At 35.5% G+C, this 17,517-nt stretch overlaps 2 protein-coding genes across 2 annotated transcripts in view; one reads left to right on the top strand and one right to left on the bottom strand.

Annotated features, from left to right (window-relative positions):
• Nucleotides 1–1,325: 1,325 nt before the first annotated feature.
• Nucleotides 1,326–5,665, bottom strand: LOC133189026 (uncharacterized). Its single transcript, XM_061324469.1, has 7 exons — nt 5,596–5,665; nt 5,153–5,386; nt 4,888–5,067; nt 3,519–3,710; nt 3,120–3,309; nt 2,679–2,896; nt 1,326–2,497 (listed from the first exon to the last, which is right to left on the bottom strand). Exons 1-7 carry the CDS (start codon nt 5,657–5,659, stop codon nt 1,863–1,865), a joined length of 1,713 nt encoding a protein of 570 aa, XP_061180453.1. The 5' UTR covers nt 5,660–5,665; the 3' UTR covers nt 1,326–1,862.
• A 3,074-nt stretch (nt 5,666–8,739) lies between these two features.
• LOC133188234 (protein mono-ADP-ribosyltransferase PARP14-like) overlaps nt 8,740–17,517 on the top strand; it is a 28,562-nt gene continuing 19,784 nt past the window's right edge. The window contains exons 1-9 of the mRNA XM_061323610.1: nt 8,740–8,990; nt 10,223–10,362; nt 11,743–11,821; nt 12,243–12,281; nt 13,064–14,749; nt 15,158–15,328; nt 15,690–15,866; nt 16,502–16,744; nt 16,876–17,112. Of these exons, the coding sequence (XP_061179594.1) occupies nt 8,816–8,990; nt 10,223–10,362; nt 11,743–11,821; nt 12,243–12,281; nt 13,064–14,749; nt 15,158–15,328; nt 15,690–15,866; nt 16,502–16,744; nt 16,876–17,112 (2,947 nt within the window). The 5' untranslated portion in view covers nt 8,740–8,815. The remainder of the gene's footprint in view (nt 8,991–10,222; nt 10,363–11,742; nt 11,822–12,242; nt 12,282–13,063; nt 14,750–15,157; nt 15,329–15,689; nt 15,867–16,501; nt 16,745–16,875; nt 17,113–17,517) is intronic.

The raw sequence follows: 17,517 nt of genomic DNA, 5'->3' as shown, positions 1-17,517 counted from the left end.
GGGGTCTGTGATAAACGCTTGCCCGGGGGGCGGGCGCAACCAACACTTGTCCGGATCAGTAATGTTTCATTGCGTATGTATCAGAGCAAGAAAACTGGTTAACACGCTGAAACTATTGTAAAATACGTGTTTTACGCAACCGAACGCACGATTGAAAAGTGTGTTTAATTACAGGTGATGGAAACTTATTCAACTTCGTAAAATGAACTTTAAAAGAAACTTTTTTTGTGAAAAAAAATTAATGAATGAACATGGGGCTCATCTCCTAATTTGTATTACTTGTAATAATTAACCATCATATTTATGGATGCTTATATGTTTTGTCAGATTTAATTAATTAGAGATTGTAATGTCCTTTCTTTTGTCTAAAAATTAATTTAGAGACATGCATCCGCTGTCACCCCATGTCAATTTCACACCTGTAAACAAAAAAAACCACGTGTTCTCGTTTGTCATATCTATATGCTGGTGATAAAACAGCTGACGTAGATCATTGTCAAATGAAAGAAGGATATCTATGAAAAATGGGTTTTTGAAATAAATCGACATAAGATTTTGTAGGGAAAATCAGTTTGATTGACAAAAACATACAGAGAGAGAGAGAGAGAGAGAGAGAGAGAGAGAGCAAACATTATCAATTGGTATGAATATTGCCACTTCATGGTTCACATCCTTGTAAGGAATATATCCCCACTCTTGTAAACAGTGAGGATCGAGAAAACATTGGTTTCGGACGCTGTTGGCATCGTCGGATACCCACGGGTGATCTCGTATTTTACTCAACACCCGGGTGATGAGTAAAAGACGAGAGGGTATCCGATGATGGACTATTGGCACTCGTTAAATGTCTGGTTTCAGGTACTTTTTTAAACTACAAAGTGAATATCAATTTTCATAAAGTAAAGTGACCAAATAAAGCAATTGTATTGCTTTCATACCCCAAAGACGCCCAATAAACACGCATTATACATAAATATAGTTACAGTTGAAGTTCGTTTTCTCCAACAACGATATCTCGAATACAAGGGATATGTTGAAGTGAATAGGTAGCCCTTATACCGGTATTTTACTGTCTAACCTAAAATGTAAATGATATACAAAGTAAGTTAAATAACGCTTCTTTTCTGTTGTATTGGAGGACTAAATCCATCAAAACTTAGATCCATATCTGACAAAAGTTTCTGGATCCACCCCCTGAATGATGGAAAACCCGCACGGAGAACTTGTGTTAATATTTTATCAACTCTTTTTGTAGATGTGTCGTTTAAACTGGTTTTCGTCATAGTTGCAGAGCTGTAGCCATGTGGGAAAGAAAAAGACAGACAGACATAGAAGAGCATTTTATTTCTGTTCGAATTTTCTTTCCAAGAGATTCTGCAGCTAGTTGCTGTCAAAGTAACGTTCATAATTCTACACTGCTAAGTGTAAACGGGCTAATCCAAAACAATTATGTTATCCATCTTCTTCAATACAGATCTAGGTTTTCCGGGAACAAGTTCATAAACAAAACAAGGAATTGGCTGACAAAAACGACCTCAGTCACTTTGGCCCTTGGATTGGACAAAACTTATGTTACCCTCGAAAACAAGTCAATAAGCATGGTTTAGAAAATACCCTGCTAGCTTTACAAAAATCCTGTACATAGTTCAGTTTTCATATCTATGTTTTCAAAGAAATGAATCACAGAAAATATTCTATCGTAATAACAGAGACAAACTTCTAGAAATAAACTGATAACAGAGAGTGGCTTTCTATGAGTTCTCAGAATCCGTTGTTGACTTTGATTTTGTTCATATCTCATTCATCAAAATCACCAATCGCACAATTAAGGAACTGAAATTCTCTTTTGATCCGTATCATTGCTAGTATACGGGCCAGTTGCTATCCAGTTCCATAGGATATGATTCGGTTGTTTTATATCTTCCATCTGGATCCATTGGATATGGTCCAGTTGTTCCATATTCTCCCGAGTCATTATCTGGATCCATTGGGTATGATGTTCCATATCCTCCAAATCCACTATCTGGATCCATTGGGTATGGTCGAGTTGTTTCATATTTTCCAGATTCACTATCTGGATCCATTGGGTATGATGTTCCATATCCTCCAAATCCACTATCTGGATCCATTGGATATGGTCCAGTTGTTCCATATCCTCCAAATCCACTATCTGGATCCACTGGGTATGGTCCAGTTGTTCCATATCCTCCAAATCCACTATCTGGATACACTGGGTATGGTCCAGTTGTTCCATATTCCCCAGAGTCACTATCTGGATCCATTGGGTATGGTTCCGTCCTCCCATAACCTTCCAATTCCCCATCTGGATCCTTTGGGTATGATTCAGTTGTTTCATATCCTTTATACCCACTATCTGGATCCATTGAAGTATCCCATTCGGGAGTTGAACCCATTCTTCTCCTGTCAATGTCTCTGCTGCTATCTGTTGCTTTCAGGTACTCAAAGATAGCCTTCAAATATTCAAGCTGCCCTCCATCTGCAAGAGTTATAAATATGACGTCAAAAATGCAATAGTAGTCTCCGGGCATTTCAGTGCACGCGCGGGCTTATATGGCTCTATAAAAGCCCGGGTTCTCTTTTTTATTATCAACATTATTGAGAAATATATATCAAAGTTTGTAGAAAGGAAATTTGATCCTGCCTTTTGTGGTACTTACTGAGGAACTCGGACACAAAGATGATGATGTTGTCCATGTTTCCAGTGGTCATGTGGGTCTCAACCCGGTCAAAGTTGCGCACGGCCCCCCTCACATAGCCTTTGTAGACTTGGAGAATGGCTTTGATGACAGGCGCGGGGTCACTGGTTAGGTATCTAGGTACCAAGTATTTTGTCAGCCACTCCCTTGCTTTATCTAAGTGTTTGTCCTCGGAGTACCTATATTTATAAAAATGAAAAGTAATATTTGAAAAAAAAATTAGTATTGGTTGAAAAGACCCATACCAACTATTCATTACGATATTTCACATTCCATTCATTCTCTGTGGTATTAAAACTTAACCTTTAATATGTCTAGTAATATTTTACTCTTGGTGGTAGTAGTAGAAATAAGAAGGACTTAGTTTCAAAACTGAAGGGAGACTGTTTTCCACCAGCTTACCTTTGTTGAAAACGCACCGCGAGTGTCCGGTGAAAATCCCATAGATCTTGCAGGCGAGGACATTTGAAATCAAAATTATTCCCCGACAAAAGCAGCTCATTTAATTTTTGGTCAAATTCTGTAACACTCCACTTCTCCTGCCTAGCTCTATATAACAAGATCTTCATTTTGCCAAAGAATTCCATGATATCTGAAGTGTTGGAATAAAATTTGAAATGGATGGATTAACAAAATTTTAAACCTATCTTTTCAGTGTGTGTGATACACAAACATAAGTATGCAATAACATCATTGGTAAATGGTTTGCAAAGAAGAACAATTCAAAAGCACACTACCTATACCTTGCTCAAATATAAACAAGAAAAAAAATGCACTTTAAATAGTGTTGCAGTTATGTACCTTTAAAGTAGAAAAACTTAATGTACTCCATAAAGTCTCCAAAAATATGTCTATGAGCAGTCTTCACAATCATCCTGGCGACATTTTCTCTCGTGGTATTGTTCGTTATTTGGTTTTCTAGGATATTTCTGACATAGGTGTACATATTCTGGTCCTCTTCTGTCATGACACGCTCCTGGTCCTTCAGAACGTCTGAATAAATACGCAAAGTTGTGCACAATATGTCAATAAATATTTAAAAACAAGGTGTGTTTGTGAACCACTGATGCCCCCGCATGGCAGTTTATGGCAAAGGTTAAAGTTTCTCAAATGCAAGTCAAACTCCAAAGTCAAGAGATCAATAATGTTGTTACCCAAAGAAAGGACTTATATTATTGGATATAGCTGGTAAATATGAAAGCCAAAGCACCAACATTCAAAATTTATAGTCAAGGTTAATGTTTTCTAAAAGTGGGCCAAAGTCAAGGTCAAAGGGTCAAAATTAATGGTACGTTGGGGAAGACCTTGTCATAAGAAATACACAAGCAAAATATAAAAGCCCTAGCACCAACTATTCAAAAATTATGGCCAAAGTCAAAGTTTTTCAAAAGTAGGTCAAACTCCAAGGTCAAAATTGGTGGGATCCAAAGGAAGGTCTTGTCACAAGGAATATACCTGTAACATTTGAAAGCCCTGGTACTAACTGTTCAAAAGTTATGTCCAAGGTTAAAGTTTTTAAAAGTGTGACAAACTCTAAGGTCAAGGTCAACAGGTCAAAAATATTACACCCATCGAAAGGTCTTGTCACGATAGATACTCATGTGAAAAATGAAAGCCTTAGCACCAACTGTTCAAAAGTTATGGCCAAGGTTAAAGTCTGGTAATTTTTTTCAAAAGTGGGTCAAACTCAAGGTCTACGTCAAGAAATCAAATATGTTGGTACTAAAAGGAGGGTCTTTTCAAAGGTGAAATATGAAAGCCAAAGCTCCAACCAGTCAAAGGTACTGGGCAAGGTTAAAGTTTTTGCGGACAAACAGACAGACAGACGGACGGACAGGGCAAAAACTAAATACCCCGAATCTTCGATTAAGGGGGCATAAAAATGACAATATGTCTTTACTGTTAAATCAGTTTTTTAAATGAAAAGATTTGATATGTTCGAAACTAACATGACTTGTTACCATCAGTAACAGTAAACCAGTCATTTTCTTCCAACCCCTCTTTAATTGACCGATCAAAAATTTTACAGAAGTTTAAATTTCATATCGAGCTAAATTGATTTACTTCCCCTTGTGCAAAAATTAGATTAAAAGTCCCTTGTTGTCATTTAAACCGAAATCTGATAGAAGAAAAAAAGACTTAGAAATTAAAGCTGTCCTCATATACTTACAGAAAACCATTTGGTTGATTTTTGCTGTTGGACATTGGAAAATGGCTTTCAACAAAGCACTAGTCATGTTGAAAAAAGCCTGTTTCCGTATCTGTACTAGATCTGACGAATCCCTCGAGAGCATGGTCATGTACCAATCATTCGCTTCTTTCACAAATTGTTCACGTGTCAAAGGCAAATCTGATGAAAAATTACTAGACAAGTTGTTCAAATAAAGTCGACATATATAAACATTTTATTTTTTCTGGGTATTAATTTTACCTACTCGTGAATTGGAAATCCCCACTCGGAGCACTACCGAAGTACGGTCTTAGAAGCATGTCGAAGATTCTGTGCAGTTTGTAAGGGGTGCCATTTTTGTCGGTCTTCCCATGTGGTCCCGGTGGGAATTTGGTACCAGTGAACCAGGGTCGGTCAGAGGTCTTTTCCTTTGCTATAAGTCTCTCCAACTTTCTGACGACAACACGTAACTCATCCTCAGAGTTCATTGAAAGGGACACTTAAAAAAGAAATGCTCACATCACGCAGATTTCCGTTTATCTTATTAATTTGAACAAATTACAAGCATCGCATTTTGTGTGTGCTCGAATTGTTTCATTCTATTTCATGCGTGTTCGAATGGTTCAACAGTCAGGACAGTTGATCATTTGAATTGTTCTTTTAATTTAAGGAATATAGCTGGGAATTATAATGAATAAACAAACTTACCATAAAAAAGTGACAGTAAAACCAAGAGAACTTTTAACGACCTCATGTCAATCGATTCTGTCATCTCTGCTGTTGTCTCGATCCGCACGCACTCACCCGCTCATTCTCTATTTATATACCCGTGTCGTGGTCATCCAAAATGATTGGCTGTCTAAATGAAGGCATTAATGTGTGCGTTTGATTTTTGGAAAGGATGACTGCACGTGACGTCGGGTTTGGGGTCTTTTTAGGTCACTTCTTTTGCTTTTATATCTTGACCTAATTTCAATATTGTTTATTTATGAAAGAATCTTATCAATTTGAACCAAATTTAAAAGTTAAAATGATTTTAGACTGTAATACAATAAAATAATTTTTTTAATGTTTTGTGTTTTCTATGTTTGTCCCAAATATAGATAATTCACACTTACCTGCCCCAATTGAACATTAGGTTGCTAAAATATATGCATGAGAGGTGGAACTAACATTGTAAGAATGTATCTAAAATTAGACTAGCATAAATAACATGTATAAACAAAATGCGTTTGTGAAACACTGATGTCCCTGTATGGCAGCTCATTGCGAAGGTTCAAATTTCTCAAATACAAATCAAACTCCAAGGCCAAGAGATCAAAATTGTTGGCACCCAAAGAAAGGTCATGTCACAATGAATAAACTTGTGAAATATGAAAACTCTAGCATTAACCGTACAAAAGTTATAGCCAAGGCTAAAATTTTTCATAAGTAGGTCAAACTCCAAGGTCAAGGTCAAAGGGTCGAAATTAATAGTGCCCAAGGGAAGGGCTTGTCATATGGAATACACATGAAATATAAAAGCCCTTACAACTACCACACAAAAGTTATGGTCATTATTATAGTTAAGTAGGTCAAACTCCGAGCGCAAGGGGAAAAAAAAGTCAAAACTGTTGGTCCCAAGAAATACACATATGAAATATGAAAGCCATAGAACCGACCATTTAAAAGATGTGGCCAAGGTTAAAGTTTTTCAAAAGAGTGTCAAACTCCAAGGTCAAATGGTCAAAATTGTTGGTACCCATGGGAAGGTATTGTCACAAGAAATATATCTGTGAGGTATAAAAGCCCTAGCACTATCCATTCAAAAATTATGGCCTAGGTTAAAGTTTTTTTTCAAAAGTGGGTCAAACTTAAAGGTCAAGGTCAAAGGGTCAAAATTGTTAGTACCCAATGGAAGGTTTTGTCACAAAGAATGCACATGTGAAGTATGAAAGCCCTAGCACTAACCATTCAAAAATTATGGCCAAGTTTAAAGTTTGGTTAAATTTGCAAAAGTGGGTCAAACTATAAGGTCAAGATCAAGATGTCAAATATGTTGGTACCCAAGGAAAGGTCTTGTCACAAGGAATACACATGTGAAATATAAAAAACCATCGGGAATAGCTTGAGCCAGTCAAAAGTGATGGGCAAGGTTCAAGTTTTTGCGGACAGATAAACAAACAGATAAAGATGGACGGGCAGAGCAAAAACTATATATGCCCCCGAATCTTCGATAACGGTTATCAATGATTATAGTTTATCACTCTTTCCCCATCTACCTTTCTATTTTGTATTGCACAAGTACACTATTTGCAAAGGTTTCAAAACAAAATTAACAATATAGCCATCCCTGTAAGTACAGAAGATTTTAAATCAATGTCTGACAATTTTAAAACGTGTTCGAACAGAATGTCTTAGTTAGCACAAAATATGTTGGAATCTTCTCAACTTCTTCTTTAAAAAAAAAAAAAACAAAACACTTCCGAAATTTAATCAAAGTGCCCCCCCCCCCCCCATTTAAGAATTCAAATTTTTTTGAAATAGGCTTTTTTACTTTTTTGCTTGCCAAAGTATTTTGCTACACCCACTCACTTTAAAAAAAGTGCCATGGGCTTTTAATGCATTTTTAAGGCAACACAATTACTGATGAATTACAGTTTTGATAAAAAGTTTAAATGTTACTTACTTTAAAACTTCCATATACAGTACATGTATATTTGCGTATTTTTACTTGGAATTCGAAATCACGAACATTGTGTTTAAAATTTCCTTTTGTATGAATCAATGATATTAATTTAGGTATTATTGGAACTGGGCATTTCTCGATGGATCTCTTCTAGTAAGTAAAGTAAGTAAGTAAATTTTATTTATAGTCGGACTATATGCATTTAACAAAAAAAATTAAAAAAAAATAAAAATAATAATAATAATAATAAAAAAAAAAAACATGAGCTTTAAAGCTCTTTTACCGACTAGTAACATAGAAACACATTTAGCACAAATAGAATGTACATATAGATATAAGAGAAAACATACTTAAATTTCACGTAGACAGAAGCACATAAAACACAAGAAACTAGGTAACTTTTATAGATTTAAATTATGTTATAATCACAGCTATTTTTTATATTCTTTAGATACCGTTAAATGCGGCGTAAATGCATGTAACCCCCTTTAATTAAAGCCAAACATTTTCAGTTGGGGGGGGGGCACTATCAACTAATCAACTATCAAAATTCCTTGACAAAAATAATCAGCCGTTTTTATTGAGGGGGCACAAGCATAGCATATAGTAGCTAAGTTTTCTATAGTTAAACTTATTGGGGGGCACGCCCCCCCCCCGTGCCCCCCGGTTCCTACGGCCATGACGCTGACAAGCACATGCAATCCCTTACATTCCCGCCTTCTGTCATAATTCGGGAAAAAAGTTCACTGCATGTAACCCCCCCCCCCTTTCCGCTCTCCATGTATAAAAACATTGACCACACGTATTTATTGAATAATAATTACATCAATATTCATTTATTCTAATAACATATTCATAAAATTATTTTGAATAATTAGGAATTCAAGTTTTTTTTTTAAAATACACATTAATTTGACATTAAAAAAAATCATCATAATGGCACTTTTGGATAAATTCAGAATTTCCTGATGGGTGTATTTTGTGAAATAGTAATGTAAACATCTTTGTCATTGTTTCATCAGCAATGATAATGAATTAATTAAATAAAATATTTAGCACAGTTCAAAGTTACGTCTCCAAGAACATGTATTAGATCCGCCGATGCTTTTAATCACTATAAAGGAAAACGAAAGTAGACAAATTCCACCTATAAGTTATCAAGAGAAGAAGAGGTTTTCCAGACACTCGATAAATACGAAAGTACAGTACATATTTTACCATAAGTAGATGTTACCCATGTAAGGGGACAAGTAAATAAAAATGTGTGGCAGAGAGTCTTTATCGAGACGATGTGTGCTGGTCAAACAAGTTCCAGAGGAGTTGGAAGAAGATTGTATTTACAGTATTCATGGAGTAGAAAAGTTCCACCGCCATAATGAACTCAGTATTGGCAGTGGGGAAGTAAGATGGATCGTCTTGTTGACAAGCCAAGACGGTAAATTTATATTTATGATTTATAAAGTTTGTATTCAATTGATAAACAAATATGACTGTCTATTATTTTCTTCTGAAGAAATGGGGGTGGGGGGTAATTTCTTACATTGATGAATTCTAAGAGAGAGATGATACAGATATACCGGTACTGCAAAATTAGGATGGATTCTGTTGAATGATATGAAAAATCGACACACAGCAAAAGTTTACTCAGAAATCTGTTATTAGATGTCTTTCATTGCCTAAATCATATTCATCATGCACAAGTGGCAGTCAGACAGGTTCAATCGTCAGTGGCCAGATACCACAGATGGTATAGACCACCTGACTGGAGATTCAGGGGGCCCCGGTTCGAATCCTGTTCTGATCAGACATATTTTCTCCTTTCCCGTTACATTTGGTGCTGTGCCATGCCCTCGAAGTGGCAGGTGAAAGACCTGCCAGGGTCAAGAGCCTGGGTTGGTGTCTTTGAGGGCTGAAGACCTTTAAGGAGGGAGGAATGTGACGGTCAGATGGGTTCGATTGCCAGTTGCCATATAGCTCAGTTGTTAGAGCACCAGCCGGCCTGACTGGAAATTCAGGGGGCCCGGTTCGAATCCCAATCTCACCAGGTCTGTCACATTTTACTCCTCTCCTGTTACACACATTATACGATTTGATTTATGATATCCATGTCAATATGTAAGCCATCTCACACAGTTTATTTTTTAGGACAATCATAGTGATCAAAATTCCCAATCCCAAAATGAAAGTACACTTTATCTGTTTTTTTTTTAAATCTATTCCTAAAGATGCAAGATTTAGTATAAAATAGTAGTATGTACTGTCCATGTATGTGACAAAAAGACCGGAATGAAATGTGACTAACACTTTTGTGAGCATTTATTTTCTGCTTGAAGTTTTGACTGGCGACTTTATATTAGCATATTTTAGGGCTGTCAAAAAAGTAGTACTTTTTCTAATAAGTATTTGATGGTACAGTTAGTAACAAATTGTGTCCTTATTGACAGGAACTGTATGAAGTTAAAAAAACAAAAAAAAACTTTTTGCTATTTCCTGGAGAAACTTTTAATAGAGTTGTAAATTCAAGAAATAAAATTGAATTAATTAAAACCCTAATACAGGACCTGCTGAATAAAATAATTAAGTGATGTTCATGCAAACATACACAAATATATGTTTTCTTTATTGGCCGTTCACATTTTCATATCAGATTTTATTTGAAATTTTCAGAGGCAGAAAAGCTAATGAGGGATGGCCATGTTACTTTAGATTCAGATGGACAGAAGTTGGATCTTCCAGTTGGAGGCTGTCCAGAATGCATCATTCCAGATGAGTGGGTGGAGAATACCCCTACAAGATTGAGTGCCCCAGTGAGTATTGATCTAAAGAAATCGAGAAGTTATCGTAGTTGATCCTTGTTGACCAGAATGCCAATAATTACGAAGTTTCTCATTTTGGACAAAATTTGTGGGGAGCAGAATTTACATTCATATCAACCAATTATGAAAGGTTTCAGTTTTAGTAATCCAGATGCTATATTAATCTGGATGCTTCATTAATCCAGATGCTTCATTAATCCAGATGATTACTTTTGGAACACAGGCATCTTGATTTTATAACAAGGCTCTACTAAATCTTTTTGGAACCCTTTAGCACTGATGCTTATTTACTTAGAGGAGTAGATAATAAAGCAACATTGAATGTAATGATAGGCAAATTTAGGGCCCAGCATCAAGATGGGAATGCCCTGGGTCTGCCCATCTGTCTGCCTCTTCATCTGTTAACACCAGCAGGATGAGATCCTTTCAATACCTTGATTTTTGAACCTGACCAAAAGTGACCAAATAAATCTGTGTCCCCCACATAAACAATACAACATCAGTGGACTGTGGTTGGAGAAACACACTTAGAGATTTTGAGTTAATTCATTACTATGTCCAGGTCAAAATGTTTTTTTTTATATATTTTACATGAACACACTTACCTGTGGTAAAAAAAGCGAGAATTTTTTTATTAGCCATGCAAACTTCTTTTAAAAAATTTATGCAATTAAAAGAGACCCCCTTCCTTTTGAGGTTTCAGGTCAAAATCAAAAGGTCAAGATTATTAAGTACACTGCATGGCTCTGTATGATAGATATTAATAGAGAATAAATTCTTATGATTATAATTAAACAAAAATATGAATACAGTCAAAACTGTCATAACTACCACCTGTATTTAATGACTCTCTGTCATGTGTGACCATTAAATTTTCTTAGAATCTTTCATTATATTTTACCTGTATTCTGTGACTCCCCATCTAATGTGACATAACATCATTTTGATTGTATACATGTACAAAATGCATTTCAATACTTAGATTTCCAAATACAGTCAAACCTCGTTATCTTGAACTTTATGGGACTGAGAAAAAACTTTGAGATATCTGAGGATTTGAGATATTGAGGGTAAAATACTAAAAGAATAAGGGGTTGGGGCTTCCAGATCACTTTGACATATCCATGGTATTCAAGATATAAGTGTTCAAGATACCGAAGTTCAACTGTAATTTAAATCACATCCTGTACGAATACTGTAAATAAAAGAATTTGTTCTGCCTTCTTTTGCTTTTTCTGATACTAGGAATGACTGTATAAAAGAAAACAAAATATATGATGGTTTTTGAAGTGGTTTTACCATGCACTTTAAAACATATGGTGTTATCAGTGCTATTAACATGATGAATGATAATTTTTTTTTTGCTTTCAGTTGTCTTTTGATGATGAAATGCTGCAAGACAGTATAGGAATGAAGAGTATAAGATGTAGAGAGAGAAGCAAAAACCTGGGTAAGTGTGACGTATATATAGGAGGGAACATTCTGTATATAACTTTCACCATTTTTATCGTAAAATCTACAAGAGATATTTGCAAAATTAAATAAATTATTTTTAGTAAGTAATTCTGTGGTAAGTTTGGCTCCATACAGCCCAGTTTACCACATATCAAACCATATTGTGTAGTACTGTATGTTGTAGCAGGTATGTTTGCAGAAAGCACGTACAGTTTGAAAAGATAATACATATAGTTTGATAGTTTTGATTTCTTTGCACTGGTCAACACTTTTCCATTCTGTCATACATTTATTACACAGAGAGATTGGTCTGAAGGGTATATCTATATACATGTATAATGTAATACTTAAAAATATATATTTAATTAAAATCAAATCAATATAACTTTTTTGAAATGTAAACTTTGCATGACTAGGTGGAGGGATGACGCGAGATTCATTGCTGCAAGGTTCAGGTAGTTATTGTAGATCAAAATCATTGTGTAATGTACTGCTTATAGTCTCAATAACCCCCCTTCCCCCCTCCTACAATAAACCCACAGTGTACTTAAGAATATTTGATGAAATTGACAATTGGTTAATATATAGTATTAATTTTTCCACTCTTCAAATATCTCATTGCTGTTAAAGAGAATATTATTTGCTTGTAGACTTTTATAGTTCCAATATGTCAAATTTTTCAACCCATCATACCAACCAAGTTTACGGTATATGTATTATCATGTGGTAATTATGTGTGCTTCCTTGTAAAAAATCCATAATCATACTTATAGTTAGATCACATAAATACGTGTATATCATCTATACATATTTACACTGTATCTTTTTATAATGGTGACTTATCTGATAAAGCTGAAGAATGCTTGTTAATCAATTCACTATAGAAAAGAAGTGTATGATATACATGTAAATGTATCGTATTTATAAAGTACTTGTATTTTTACCAGCTGCATGAACTTGTTTTTTTTTTCTGAATTTAACATCATTTCTTGTTAAGATCAAGTTTCAGTTAATATATTTACATCACATCTCAGTAAGTTTTTGACAGGAATCATTGTTACGTAATTATGACAAAAGCTACAGAGTATCTGATCATTACACAAACTAAAAAAAAAGCCAAAAAAAAGTTTACCATTCTGTTTATTCATTTATTTTCCAGGATTGAACCCATCTCATTTCATTTCTCATAAATTGTTTCATAAAATGAAGATAATTCATATGTGCTTTTTGTTGGTAGATGATTATGTGAAAGTGGAAAAACCAATATCAGCAGAAAAACCAGAAGAAAAGGAAAGCACAGACAAATATGTCCCTTCCTTTGTCATACCTGCTATAAGTTCTCCATACAGTCAGTTAAATCTATCAGACAGTAATAATTCCCATATGTACTCTAGTCTTCAGTCACAACAATCAGACACGGAGGAAGTGGAATTTACCAACATAACATCAACCGAAGAAACACAAACCTACACACCCATGTCACCTCCAGCAAATACAGATAACTTTCAACCTGCACAATTCAGTGATGAAGTCACAATGAATATGTCTATGACTTCAAAGAGTAGATATGATGAAGACGACCCCTATCATACTATTAATGATGTTGCAGTAAGCTCACATCTGGGTCACGATGAACCCCCTCCTCTACCCCAGAGGCTGAGTAGATCCGAGAGCAAGGAAGTGTCCTCTTCAACTTATATGGAACCAGCATCAAGGAGTGGGAGTCATTATGACCAACCACAGCCAGTTCTACATTTAAAGCAGGTGAATGAAAAACAGACATCTAGGATCAATCCCCAGGAAAATTCACCTGGTAAATTTCCTGTAAATTCTCACTCTACTGCTTCTGGTGCTGATACTTTAAAAACAGGAAGTGGTGATAATGGTGAGTCCCCATCTGTACCTCAGAGACTTAGCAGAACTCAGGACAGTGAAGTGTCTTCTTCAACATACATTGAGCCTGTATCTACAGGACAGGTCCAGTCTGCACCAAAAACCAATACCAAGCCTGATATTCCACAACCAGGGTTAAAATCTGAACAAAGCCATTCACAAGCATCTGGAAGAAATTCTTTAGAACATACTCCCAGCAGTGAATTTTCAATGAATTCTGAAAAAGATTCTAACAAGATTTTACATAATGCTGAAAGCAATATAGAAAGTATGGCTAGTTATGGCAAAGACCCTAGTCAGAACCAGGCAACCTCAGCTGTGATAAATGAACAGAGGACACCAGGTGGTCAAGCACAGCAAGGACTACTGGACCAGAGAGAGATGCACAGAGACTCTGGCAGTCCTATTGTAAGACACCATGAGCCTGGTAATCAAAGAACATCAAATCAAGAGTCAGGTGGTCAAAGAGAAACAAATCAAACACCAGGTTCACAGAGAGTAACAGGCCAAGGAATGGAAAATCAGACAAACAGAAATAGAGAAACAGAGGGTCCTGATGCAGTGTATCAGAATTTAGAAATGTTCAGAAGGCCAGATCAAGGTCCAAATCCAGGTTTTATGATTGCTCCAACAGGACAAACTAACCATATGAATCCACAAAACCAACATGGTGCCATGCCACCAGGACAGACTAATGGTATGATGAATCCACAAAACCAACATGGTGCCATGCCACCAGGACAGACTAACGGTATGATGAATCCACAAAACCAACACGGTGCCATGCCACCAGGACAGACTAGCGGTATGATGAATCCACAAAACCAACATGGTGCCATGCCACCAGGACAGACTTACGGTATGATGAATCAACAAAACCAACATGGTGTCATGCCACTAGGCTTTATGATTGGACCACAAGCACTCAACCAACCTGGTTTTCCACCATATCCATTTCCAGGCTTTCCAACTCCTTTTTTCCCCATGCCACAACTGCCAGTGCAAGGAAATATGGTCCCACCAAATGGAGGTATGTTTTTAGCTCAGTCATAGGTAGAAAGGTGTTTTTAAAGATCTAAATTTTGTGCTGTTTATGTATGTCTACATTCCCCAGGACATTCAGCTGTTCCTTTTTATAAGTCACTTATAAAATTAGCTGGAATTTACAATTTATCCACTATGCATTCCCAATACAAGGTCTAGGAATAAATTGACATTTTATTATGCACATTTAAATGTGTGGCCCATGTGAGTCTTGTTACTTTTATCAAGATAAAAACTTTTTTCTTTTGAAAAACTTGGAACTAAAAAATATTCAAGTTTAAATGACTGTACAATATTTTTTATAGGCTTCATTTGAATCTTCTAGGAGCAAATCTAGAGGAGAACTGTATTGTGTACCAAATTATTGTTATACAACATTATTTTACCATTATAGAGAGAATTTCCAGGCCTGAACTAGAGTTACCACCACCTTCCACAGAAGGTGAGAAACAACCATCAGTGAGGAGGAGTAAAGTGATAGTGGAGAAACCACACAGAGAGAGACCCTCTTCAGGTAGATCAGAGGAAAGGGCACCTTCACCTGAGGAGGAAGAAACTGATGAAGGTATAGTATTAATTAACTTTTTAAAAATGCATGTCAATGCAATATCATACTGAAGCAACATTTCTAATTTCTTGCTAGAAAATTATCATATTAAATTTTCTTTTACAATAATTTTGGTTATTTTATGTAGAATTGTCATATTGTATATTTATAACATAAAAGGAAAATGCTGATATGACCTCATAAGGGACCTTGTTTTTTATTTCCATATCTTTGACGAATCAATAAGTCATATCAATGTTGGAAATGAATTCTGGAGACAAAATCTCTGCTATTCGTACTAACCTCTTCATGTGTTACTACCAAGGAATTTAATATGTATGTTTAAAAGGAAACGATTTTTTTTATTTGTTTTATTTAGAAAAGTCATTTGACACAGTCAGAGTAAGACTAAGGAAGCCAGTGTCACAGGATGCCGTAGAGAACTATTTTGAGAACAAGAGGAAGTCTGGGGGAGGAGATATCGAGTCCTTTGAAGTCATCAAGGAAGAGGATGAACAAGTTATTGAAGCTTTGATCAAATTCAAACAATCTTGTGGTAATTCTACGTATATATATATCTACTATTTACTTACACTGACATTTTTTTAATTTTGTAAGAGGGAAATGCATGTTTTAATTATTTACAGGATGTACTGATAATTAAGGTACTAATTAACATGGTGTGAATTTAAAAAAATAATTAAAATTGTCCCTGACACATGCATTCAATTTTGAACATGGTAAAATTAGTATACATAAGATAAATCTTCCTATCCCTATGACTTAAAGAAGACTCCTATTGATTTTGAGGTCAAAAAGGTCAAAAGCTAAAGTAAGAAATTCATATGTTGCATAAAATGGTGTTTAGTTCTTTTGAGCTTTAGCAACGATGAGTGTAACTGAAAAAAAAACACACACATTGATTTACGGATCAAAGGTGAAAGGACAATTCTTCTTTTTTCTCAGTCTCCCTTTACAATGTTTAGGAATTCTACCCACTTTGTTTAATTGGCTTATTTTTGGACATAAATTATTTAAATTAGCTTGTTGTCATTGGAATTTGTTAGTGTCATATTTTGATTAACAATGACTAGTGAGTTGCTAGAAAATACTGCTAGTTGTCTGGAATGACAGACTGCCTGTTGCTAAAAAAGCTTGCCCATTATAATTGAATTTCATTTATTTCATCAGATGCCAAGTCCTGCTTGCAGAGGAAACACAAAATAGGTGGTGCAAATTTAACAGTAGAAATATATGATACAGACGACCCAGAAATGTGGGAGATGCACAAAGTTCTGGTGAGCAGACTCAACCCAGTGACAACTGATGATACACTGATGAATTTTTTGGAGCCAGCTGCAGAGGCGGATCCAATAGATGTGGTCAGAGGGTCAGAACCTGATACAGTCATAGTGGTGTTTGATGAGAAACCAGGTAACCATAGAATTATCATTGATTGTGTAACATGTGAAGTTTTGATACATGTATATGTCCAATATGCTGTTTTTTTTTTATTTTAGGTCATCTGAGTTGCATTATGTTATGATTTTCTTTTTTCATATCAGATTTTTCCAATATGTCAAAACGGTGCAATTCCAAAAAACTTGAGGGCAACACATTGTTTATACAAATGGTAGAGAAATGTAGATCAGTTTATGTCCAAGAAATTGATGAAACCATCACATATGACACAGTGGAGAATTTCTTCTGTAACAAGAAAAGAAGTGGAGGTGGAGAAGTGGAGAAGGTGGATTATCATCCTGAAGATGGATACTGTGTTGTTCATTTTGAAAATCCAACAGGTGCTTGCATGTTCTTCAATTATTTGTACATCATTAGCTCACCTGAGCCAAAGTCTGTGTCTGTCATTGTCTTAAACTTTTCACAATTTCATTTTCTTCTACAGAACAAGTGTGCCAACTTGCCACAATACATCCTTGGTTGAAGGGAATTCAAGATCAAATGAAGAGTTATGCCCTCTTTAATTGGAAGATAATAAAAATAGGGAAAATTGGGTGGGGTCATTTAAAAATCTTGTTCTCTAGAACCATTGGGCAAATAAAGATGAAAATTATCTGAAATCTTCTTGACATAGGGCATATTCTAAATTTTTCAAATCATAGCCCCCTGAGGATAGAGTGGGGCAACAGTGGAGGATATGAGTTTTACACTGGATTATATAGGGAAAAATCTCTAAAAATCTTTTT

The sequence above is a fragment of the Saccostrea echinata genome, unplaced genomic scaffold, assembly GCF_033153115.1.
Source record: "Saccostrea echinata isolate AGI-Se365-2 ecotype Australia unplaced genomic scaffold, CSIRO_AGI_Sech_v1 ptg000016l, whole genome shotgun sequence".
Lineage (NCBI taxonomy): Eukaryota > Metazoa > Mollusca > Bivalvia > Ostreida > Ostreidae > Saccostrea > Saccostrea echinata.
Note: the sequence above shows the minus strand (reverse complement) of the source record. Positions and strands in the feature narration are given on the sequence as shown.